The 11,506-nt window shown below is 44.5% G+C and overlaps 1 protein-coding gene across 1 annotated transcript in view; it reads right to left on the bottom strand.

Moving 5' to 3' along the window:
* Positions 1-3,304, bottom strand: part of pdia2 (protein disulfide isomerase family A, member 2) — a 29,640-nt gene extending 26,336 nt beyond the window's left edge. Inside the window, exons 1-2 of the mRNA XM_039776383.1 lie at positions 3,208-3,304; positions 1,551-2,135 (exon numbers count right to left, since the gene is read on the bottom strand). Coding sequence (XP_039632317.1) covers positions 1,551-2,135; positions 3,208-3,304 — 682 coding nt within the window. The remainder of the gene's footprint in view (positions 1-1,550; positions 2,136-3,207) is intronic.
* Between the last annotated feature and the right edge of the window lie 8,202 nt (positions 3,305-11,506).

The following is an 11,506-nucleotide window of genomic DNA, read 5'->3' on the forward strand; positions in this document are numbered from 1 at the left end:
TCTGATGCTCAAACTCTGGTTCATTGTTTCATAAAGTCTCATATTGATTACTCTAATTCCCTCTTCATTGGCCTCCCTGCAAAATCAATATAGAAGCTACAGTATCTTCAGAACTCCGCGGTGAGAGTCCTCACCGACACAAAGCATTTTGCTCACATCTCCCCTGTTCTCTCCCAGCTTCACTGGTTACTGGTTCACTAGTTACTGGTTTCCATCAAGGATTAATTTCAAGATTCTGCTTCTCACCTTCAAAGTCCTACATATCCTTTGCCCCCCTCTCCTTACACTCCTTGTCGCTCTCTCAGGTCCTCGAGCAGTGATCTCCTTACTGTCCCACTCACCAGACTCTCCACCTTGGGAGGACAGGCAGGTCCTTCGGTGCTATCGCCCCTCAACTCTGGACATCTCTTCCTCAGTCTCTCTCCGGGATTGCTTCTCTTTCTGCACTTTTAAATATAAACTGAAAACTTTCCTCTTCTACGAACTTTTGTCATCTGTGTAATTTTTATTTTTTTTTTACTCTGTATGTAAAGCGACCTTTGGGTTTGCTCAATAAATGTAACTTATTATTATTATTATTATGACCATTCTACATGTATATAACTGTATGACCAAATTCAGAGAGAAATTAAACAAGATAAGTAAGCTGTAAACAGAACTTTCGTTATGCATGAAATTTTCTTTACTTTGTAATATCGATTTTTTTCTTTGTTTCTGTGTGAACTGTTTTGTTTTTAATTTTACTAAAACTTTAAAAATAAAGACACTTAGATTGTGGAATTATTTGAACACGCGTCATACTATTGTCTAAACTGTCCTGTGAAGTAAGCTAACAGCTGCAGAATGGAAATTGTGGACAAATGCAACTACACTGCCCTGTGGTGGGCTGGCACCCTGCCCGGGATTTGTTCCTGCCTTGCGCCCTGTGCTGGCTGGGATTGGCTCCAGCAGGCTCCCCTAACCCTGTGTTAGGATATAGCGGGTTGGATAATGACTGACTGACTGCCTGACTGCATCTACACTGGTGTGTCCAGGGGAAGACAGGAGAAATCTGTCAGCCATGGAGTCTAGTAGAAGATGGTATATTACTTGTGGGAGCTCCTGGACTTTTTACCAGACTTTGGTTTTCTAACAAGAATGGAAGTGGGAGAAATATCTGAGAGGTGGGAGCCACCAGGAAGAGGGGATTCTATCGATTCTGAAAATCGTTCAGAAAGTCAAAAAGGTTTTCTAATAGGGTGCTTCTGAATGTAATGGGATGGCCGTTCAGTCTGGCTTGGAGTATGTCAAGTGGCATTAGGGATTAGAAAGATGGATTACAAGGTTAGTATTTAAATGCAACTACTGGGCACACAGTGTGCTTTAGAAAAGAAAGACGGCAGGGGGATGTTACACTTTACATACACACACACAGAGAGAGAGCAAGCTTTGGAATTTAAAAAGTTTTGCAGAAAAGATATGCACATGTTAAGAAAACTTTGCAGATTTCATTCTCACCAGGTTTTGGTTACAAAGATAAGGTTAATCCATTTTGGTTGATCATTACTTACAAAATTCCACCAGAAGCATTTTGTTCTCCTGGAGAGCTCTGTCGAAGTTAGACTCATCCAGGACCATAATGCCATTTTCTTCTTTGATCTCCTCCGAAGTGCCCGACTCATCTCCTTCAGTCTTTTTCAAAGTCTCCTCTTCTCCTGCCTGATTATCATCAGCTCTGATGGAGATGGGAACCGATGCAGTCAGCAGTAAGGCGATGAGCGGCAACAGCCTGAAGGTCTTCATGTTGGCGTCAGCGTGGCCAAATGAATGGTACACAAGATTGATAAAGAGGGGTGGGTGGCAGTGTGCATGAAGGGGGCATGCGTGTGCAATTCCTACTGGTCTGAAACAGTCGACCTTATTTACAGGGAAGGGGGCGGGTCTGACCTTAGCCTTGGGGACAGAAATTTTAAAAAAGACCAAAGGAGAGACTGTTGAGACTGCCATAGAGGCTGCACACTCTGGCCAAACCTTTAAAAGAAATGTAAGGGGGTTCTCACTCATTGCCAAAAGGTTTGTTATTGATTCCATTTTTGCATATCTTGGTCCCTTCCTTGCTCCCAGTGCCATCAGGATCTTCTCCAGTGCCTGTGATCCTGAAACAGTTTAAGCATTTGATATTGGAGCAGCTCAGAGCTTCCTAACAGAAATAAATTCAGATATTCATTGCATGTTTGCGTAATCAGTGAATCAAAGTATGTCAACTACAAGATTATATCATAAGCACTCCTATAGCTTTATATCAATTTTTATTTCGAAAATTAAATTTCTATTTATACTTACAGAAGCAGTTTTTAGTTTTAATCTTGTGATTATGATCTTGCTATGTAAAGACCAAGTTTAGCACTTGTTGTGTATGTTTAAACATATTAAAATTTCAAGACACTGAACATCAGCCCACCTTAATAAAAGAAAGTGTCTGTGTTTCTGTATATCTGTGTGCCCATCCAGTTGCTATGTTTCTGTCATTCTAACAGATGGCACATTGCAAACATTTGCAGTAATAAAATGCATCGCATTTGTCATTCCAATAGATGGCAGATCAGAAACAACACTGCTTTTATAAATCCCATACCAAAAGTCATTCTGGTGTGTGTTCAGACCATAGTGTGTGTGTGTATTTATTTATTTATTTAAACAGTTCCTGTAAAAAGCCAAATTTCCCCCTGGTGACAAATAAAGTTCTGTCTAATTTAATCTAATCTAATCTAAAAGGTACACAACAGAGACATATGCATTACATTGGTCATTCTAACAGACGGTGCATCACAAATATTAACCCTGCTTCTATAAATCCCATATCAAATGGCATATAACAGAGGCATATGCATTGTATGGTGCACTCCAAATGTTAACACTGAGATTCACATTGATTACTAAGATATCAACACGTCTTAAATGGGTAGCACACCTACAAAAGGATAAATGTCTGGGTGTTTATGTATCTATGTGTCCATCTGGTTGCAATATTTCTGTCAGATTGCGCATAATAGACATTTGTAGTAATCAAATGCATTGCATTTGTCATTCCAACAGATGGTGCTTCACAAACATTAACACTGATTTTACAAATCCCTTGCCAAAAGGCATCTTACAAAGACGTAAGCATTGCTTTTGCTATTCTAATGGATGGTGCATCACAAACGTTCATAATAACACACCACCTACCTGTACATCGACTGAAGTTCTGGAAACCCCAGTGACTACTGTGAACAGGGCAGTTGGAGTCCAGGGAAGACTTGATGGCAGCAGGGAAAGACCGCATTGGGAGTGGGCGGCTAGTAACCTAACCCACCAGTCCCTAGTAAGAGGGACACCCACTTAGAACTACAGAAAATACACGAAGACAACCCGCAGGCCCTCCGAGAGGCGGGATGGAAGATGGGCCTAACAGGACGGACCACATGGTAATGGCAACAGCAATGGAAACGAATAACGCGAACATCAGAACTCCAGTCAATGAGCAGAGGATCCTCCGGAAGTGTGTATGCGGATGGGAGAAGGTGACCACCTACAGGGGACTGCGAATCCACCAGGGGAAGGCAAAGTGTCATCAGAAAGGCCAACAACGACCTTGCACCGCAGAAGCGGGTGAGACAAGAGGGACCAGAAGCCAGGTAGAAAACCACAGTGTCGATGGACCCAATGTCGCTGAAGGCAGAGGAGGGACAGAGGAAGGAAGCCCCTTGGAGGAGGCGGAGCCTCTGCAGGGGCAGCAACACCCAATCCCCACCACCCCACACGGTACAGAGCCGCAAGCAGAGACCAATAAACCAGCAAGAAGGAACAAGCTCAAATGGCCCAAAGCGAACGAAGCAGAGGTATGGCACACGTTGGATATAGACCTGATAAAGATTCTGGAGGAAAGGCTGCGTGGAGGTGCCGAAGCCAAGCTCAATTTGTTTGGAGACGTATTATACAAGGCCTGCAAAGACAGGTTTGGCGAAGCAATCTCCAAATAGAGAACTGCTCCAAGAGAAAGGGGGAGGAGGGAAAGGGAGATCACCCAGCTAGTGCAAAGACGACGACAACTCCGCAAAAACTGGAGGAAGGCACCCCACGCAGAGAAAGAAGGTCTGAAAGTCCTGTGGGAGGAGGTGAGGCGAAGGCTTGCCAGCCTCCGCAGAGCGGAACGCATCCAAGCGGAGCAAGCGAAAGCAGAAAGAGCGAGCCAGCTTCTTCAAGGACCCCTTCAGACACGCTAGGCAATTGCTGGAGGGAAACAATTCCGGGAAGCTCGAAATAACCAGAGAACAAATGGAACAGCACGTCAAAAGGCAGTGCAGTGACCGGTTAAGAAATATCCCACTAGGAACACCAGGGTACGTGCCCCGGCCTGCGCCACCGACGGCTGAGTTCAACATCATGCCCCCCAAGCTTAGCGAAGTCAGGCAAGCCGTGAAGAAGGCAAGGTCCTCATCAGCACCAGGCCCCAATGGAGTCCCCTATAAGCTATATAAGAACTGTCCCAAGGTACTGGAGCTGCTATGGTATATAATGAGAACTGTCTGGAAAAAGCAGCTCATTCCATCAGAGTGGCAAAGAGCTGTAGCGGTCTTCATCCCAAAGGAAGCAGACTCCAAGGACATCGGCCAATTCAGAAACATCGCCCTGCTGAACATGGAAGGCAAAATCTTCTTCTCAGTGCTGGCCAAGAGGATGACCACCTACCTGCTAGAGAATGGCTACATTGACACCAGCTGCCAGAAAGCAGGGGTTCCAGGTTTCCCAGGGTGCGTAGACCATTCTACGATGATCTGGGACCAGATCCAGAAGGCCAAGCGGGAGAAGACCGACCTGCATGTAGTTTGGCTCGATCTCGCTAATGCATATGGTTCAGTCCCACATGAGCTGATCAACTACGCCTTGGAGTTCTTCTACATGCCTCCTTGCGTCAAGAACCAGGTAGCGTTATACTTCAGTGACCTGCAGATGTGCTTTGCCCTCCAAGACTTCACCACCGGGTGGCAGCAGTTGGAGGTGGGAATTGCAATGGGGTGTGCCATCTCTCCAATCTTGTTTGTGGCAGCCTTTGAGATAATCCTCATCGGAGCAAGACAAGTGGTTGGAGGAATCAAATTACCATCTGGTCAGAGGTTACCCCCAGTGAGGAGTTATATGGATGATGTAACCAGCCTCCTTCAGACAGCAGCATGTACATCTCGGCTGCTGGGAAGGGTGGACGAGTTGATGTCATGGGCCAGAATGAAGATAAAACCTTCCAAATCTCATAGCCTGTCACTCAGAAGGGGAATTAGAAATGACAACACCATCTTCACCGTTGGGGGAGAGAAAATCCCCCTTCTGGCTGAACAACCCATCAGAAGCCTGGGAAGGCAGTATACCGCAGATCTGTCAGACAAGCACATGGGGAGATCCGTCATGAAACAGCTCACGGATGGCCTGCGAAAGATCGATCAGAGCCAACTCCCCAGGAAGTACAAGGTTTGGTGCTATCAGTTCACACTCTTCAGGAGGGTAATGTGGCCCCTGAAAATAAGCGAGATCCCCTCATCCGCCGTGAGTAAGATGGACGCAAAAGCCAACTTCATCCGAAAATGGCTGGGATTGCCACGGTGCCTTTCCGAAACGGGCCTCTTTGGGAAGAACACACTACAGCTCCCACTGCAGTCCATCAGTCTGGGTTACAAGCAAGAAAAGTCCAGGCTGGTGCTCGAGCTAAGGGAAACCACCGACCAGTCAATGAGGAATGCCAACGCCATGGTTTCCACTGGCCGGAAGTGGAATGCCCAAGCGGAGGTTGACCAAGCCGTCAGCAGGCTGCAACACCAGGAGATCATGGGCAGAGTCCAGGTCGGAAAAGCAGGGCTAGGATGGGGAGAAGCGCCACGGTTCTGGTCTAAAGCTAACTGCAAGGAGAGGAAGGAGATGGTGGTGGCAGAGGTGTCGAGGACAGAGGAAGAGCACTACAAGATCAAGGCCATGTTGCAGGGCCGACAAGGAGGCTGGACGACCTGGGAGGGAGTCGTCAGCCGGAACATCAGTTGGTCGGATCTGTGGAGGATCCCACAGGCAAGGGTCAGCTTCCTGATTCGTGCAACTTACGACACGCTTCCCTGTCCTCGCAACCTCAACCAGTGGTTTGGGAATGAGGAAAGTTGCGCACTCTGTAACGCGCCCAATGCAAGTCTCCAACACATCTTGTCAGGCTGCAAGATCGCACTTTCCCAGGGGCACTACAGATGGCGCCACGACCAGGTCCTGAGGAAACTGGCTGAGGTGCTGGAGGGGCGTCGACAGGGCAGCACAGGACCACCACTATCAGAGGACTGTACCAGCTTCGTCACGGAAGGGGGGGGACAAAGTTACACCAGGCCAAGAGAGATGTCGAGGCCTTTTTCCCCCGACCAAGAGTGGAACATGAGGGTTGACCTCAACAAACAGCTGAGGTTCCCCACGGAGATAACAACTACATCTCTCATCTCTGATATTGTGGTGTGGTCCACCAAAGTAAGATCGGTGCACCTCATTGAGCTGACTGTTCCATCTGAAGGGGAGATAGAGGCGGCCTTCGAGCGCAAGAAGGCCAAGTACTCCGAGCAGGCTGAGGAGTGCAGGGAGGTCAGCTGGAAGACCACCATCTACCCAGTGGAGGTGGGATGCCGAGGGTATGTGGGGCTGTCAACCACACACCTCCTGAGGGATGCAGGGGTGACTGGAAGGAACCTAAGAAAGGCCATTAAAGATCTGGCAGAAGAGGCAGAGAAAGGCAGCTTTTGGCTCTGGTTGAGGAGAAAGGACAGGAGCTGGGGAAAGAACAAATAACCCCAATAACAGCTGCAGGGGGTGACAGGGAGACGTCCCTGTCACTGCTCTGCCACCAGGAGGCGTTCTAGTGATTAAAGGAGCGAAACGCTGGTGAATGGTGGTTCCTAGCTGAAGACCCTGCAGCTGACCCATGGGCACCGGAGGAGGTGCGACAGGCAGCAATGCCAAGCAGGTTATACCACCTACCTGTACATCGACTTATTATTATAAGTTATTATAAGTGCTATCCACTGGAATGACAAATGCAATGCATTTTATTACTACACGCATTTCAAAAAACATTCCAATAGATTGTGCAATGCAAACATTAACTCTGAGGTCAACGTTAATTATTAGATTGCAACCCATCCTAGATAGATAGATAGATAGATAGATAGATAGATAGATAGATAGATAGATAGATAGATAGATAGATAGATATGAAAGGCACTATATGATAGATAGATAGATAGATATGAAAGGCACTATATGATAGATAGATAGATAGATAGATAGATAGATAGATAGATAGATAGATAGATAGATATGAAAAATGCACTATATGATAGATAAATATATGTAACAATAACAAATGTAATACAACTTTTCAAAATCGGAAGCATATTAACATTAAGCTTGATACAATTGAGATTGCAATTTCATTTTTTTTAATAATGTTCAGGCCTATACTCCCTGTGTGGAGTTTTACACTCCAGGGGTATGCAGATGAAGGCAGAATCTCGTAAACTGGTTACTTCATATTCTTCAAGTAGCCTGGTAAACAAGAGTGATGAGTCAGCCTGTTCTGACACCATCCCAAGGGAAGTGTGACAAATTGTGGGAAAAATCGATGGCGCTTCAGGTGACTGAGGGCTCAGATCTCATTCAAGGTCTTTGTTGCTAAGGAAATGAGCTCTTGTATTTGACCCCATCATTAGAACTGCTTTGAAATTCCCATGAATGCACACAGGACACAAGTGCACTACAATGATACACTTTCATTTGTGTGGATCATATTCTTCACTTTAACATTAGCTCTCCCACAGATGAGTTGCTCATATTTTTTTCCAAGCAGACAAATCCGATGTAAGAGTGCTTACCTTTTGTGCAGAACATTCCAAACATAGACACAGATGATGGGCTTATGGCTTGTGGTCATTAAATTCACCTTTAAACTACAGAAACATAAGAGAATAATGAAAGAGTTCTAGTTAATGGTTTACATACAAAAGGATTAATAGAGCTGGTGTGGGCACATGGCAAGGTAGAAAAGCCAAAAGAACCTAAATAGCTGTACTTACATTAGAAGAACTGCAGGAGGCAATGGTGACTTGGCTTGTATCCTGATTTGTTATACTTTGAAAGTAACCAGAGATCTTTATGCTGTCTAAATATTTAGTAAATGTTTACAGCATTAGTGAAATTCTTAGAAATTTTGGGGGGGGGGAGAGATATACAGACATAAACCACCAGAAGACAGCATTACAGGACATTATGAGCTAGACAGAGTGGCCGTGTGGTACAGTCAGGTCAAAACCTGCCAGCTGGATGGCAGAGCAGCTTATGCAGTAATAATAATAACAATAATAAATCTTTGCATTTTTCTCACTACTGAGAACGCTATTCATAGTGAGAAGCCACTTCAACCATCACTAATGTGCAGCACCCTACATGTTGCGACGGCAGCCATTATTGCGCCAGTACACTGACCACACCTTAGCTGTTAAAGTGGTGAAGGGGTGATAGACAGCTAGCCAATTAGAGACATGGGATGATTAGGGGACCAGAATGACCAGGTCATGGAGGACAGTTTAGCCAGGACTACACTCTCTACTCTTTACAATGGACGCCCAGGGATTTTTTATGACCACAGAGAGTCAGATCCTCGCTTTTACATCTCATCTGAAACATGGTGCCATGTTTACATCACAGTGTCCCCATCACTGCACTGGGGGATTGGGACCAGAAGTCTAAATTCAGACCACAGGGTAAGCGCCCCCTGCTGGACTCTCCAACACCTCTTCCAGCATCAACCCAAACTTTTCCTGGATAGTCTCCGATCTAAGTACTTGGCCGGTCCTGAACATAATCAGCTTCAGGTAGGTGACCTCTTTTGAAGTGCATGTGGTAAGACTCTAACAAATGAAAAATACAGTGGAAAAAGTGGCAGCATTTACGTTAGGAACTGTATGCAGGGATATAGGGATCATCTCCTCATATTAGGAATTGGGTCATTTCAGACTTAAATAATAACATTTAGCAGTACTAGGGGGCTTCGCCAACCCCTGTGTTTGGTTAATCGGATATACAATTTTAGTTTTTTTCCCTTTGGAATTGTTTCAATTTCATTATTTGCACTTTTACTTTAAAGCTTTACTTTAAACGCAACATATAACTTGCCCGTGAGTGAATATTGTTTCTGTTTCTCTAATAAATAATCCGACTTTTTCTAATGTTTGTCCCTGTGATTTATTGAGTGTCATAGCAAAAGCTATTCTCACAGTAAACTGTAAACATTTTAATACGAATGGCATATCACGATCTCCTTTGGTGTGTAATGTTATTCGCGGAATTTATACATTACCTTTCTTTTTGCCTGTTAAAATTTGTATCGCTTCCCCGTGATCATAAAAATACACCTGACCGAATTGTGTAGTCTTTGAAATTCAACTTGTCGTTGCTTTAACTGTTGCGGGACCACAGATTCTCATAGCGTATGGTCTGTTATTGTGTAAATCCACGTTTTGGGCATAAGAATTATGTGAATGCGAAAAGACTTTGTTGTCTACTCCTTGTCTTTTATTTCTGACCTCGATTTGTCCTTCTCTTTTTTCAATTACACTTGGTTCTGATGATTAATCACCTTTTGTTTTGCAGTAATGCGATCTTTTCTGTCTTTTCTTTGATGCTGTAGCGACTGACATGATAAAGTGGCACAAACGTTTTACTTGAACAATCGCTGACTTCGTAACTCCAAACATATTAGGGGCCAAACAGGCCAAAAATCATATATTACTATGTGCAATCTACTGGTTTACGTGTGAACACTATTGGTTTAAGAATATTTACTATCGGTTTGCGTGCATACTTAACTGGTTTGCATGCGTACAATACTGGTTTCATTAATATGAACTATATTGGTTCGTGTCCGTATATTATAGACCGGCACAGAACGCAAGCCAGTATTGTTCATACTCAAACCGATAACATACAAGCGTAAACCAATGCAGTCGACACACAAACCAACAACAAACGTACTGGAACCAGTGAAATACACACGCAAATCGATATAGTTCATATGCAAACCAGTGGTATGCACGTACAAACGGATATAGTTCACGCACAACCCGATAATATACGGACACCAACCAATATAGTTCATATGAATGAAACCAGTATTGTTCGCATGCAAACCAATTAAGTATGCACGCAAACCGATAGTAAATATTCATAAACCAATAGTGTTCACACGTTAACCAATAGATAACACACAGAAATATATGATTTTTGGCCTGTTTGGCCCCTCATAATTACACAACTTTCTAGCACCTTCTCCAATCCCTCATCCCCCGCGTCTCGCCCCCCCTCCCCTTACCGCATCAATCAATACCCCGCTATCAGTCTTTCGTGCTGTACTCCGCCCTCCCACAATCGAACCGAACAGTCACTTAAAACCAGAAAGGCCGCAACCTGGCTGGGACGCTGCAATTCTTTCGAATTTTACTGGTTTCATAATCTCTTATTTGCCTTTTTTTCTCTCCAACGCCTTTGGGTGTCTATTCTCCGTATTTTTCTTATACGCTTTATATGTGTTGAGAGCACAGGATCTGTGTGCACTACATGCTTTTACACGACTGACTGTTTTTTGATGGATGTGCTGTTATATATCTGTTGTAAGTAGGGTGTATCTCGCAAGAATCTCATGTTCCACGTCCCCGCGAGACGGCCCTGGGACAGTCTCTTGGCACCAAGTCTCATGTTTACGGTCCCCGCCTGACGCTCCGTGGCAAGTATCTTTTGTCTCGCGGGTCTTTTAAATGTCTTTCAAAAACTTCCGAGAAGATCACGTATCGTCGCCTTGCTTTTGCTTTCCAGTATTTCTTTTTTATAATAGAGAGATAGTTTATGCAGGTCTAACGTTTACTAAACAAACAGGAAATAGTGTAAGTTATTTGAAAAAGAACCACAAGGTGGCAGTGTTACATGATGTTACAGTTGTTGCAGTTCTGACTTGGAGGAAGTGGCTTTTTTACATGCTCCGAATCGTTTGGCAGTGTCACTGTACTCTGCACACGTGACAATAATGAGAGCATCAAATAAAGAGTGCAGTTTAGAAGGTGCACTACCATAAAAGTAACTGCAGGGTGTGATAATACAGACAAGCGTTCAGCTTATAGTGAGTCGAGCTCCTTACATGTTTGTTATGAAAGAAATGAGGAGCATTCGGTGCTTCAAAAATTCTAAATTAAGGAAGTCATCAATACTGGCACAAGCAAGCTGAGGGCAGCACTGCCAGATGACTGTTTGTAGGGAACAGCCTACGGGGGTGGGGGGGTCAGACCTTCCATAAACAGCCTGAGCTCACAGATAGGCTGCAGGGTTTGGCTCACCATACAGAAAAACAAAAAAACAGTAAATGAAAACTGTGACGTGTGGCTCCAACAGCATTACCAAGTCTGCTAATGGCACAGTCGCAGGG

The sequence above is a fragment of the Polypterus senegalus genome, chromosome 13 (genome assembly GCF_016835505.1).
Source record: "Polypterus senegalus isolate Bchr_013 chromosome 13, ASM1683550v1, whole genome shotgun sequence".
In the NCBI taxonomy this organism is placed as follows: domain Eukaryota; kingdom Metazoa; phylum Chordata; class Cladistia; order Polypteriformes; family Polypteridae; genus Polypterus; species Polypterus senegalus.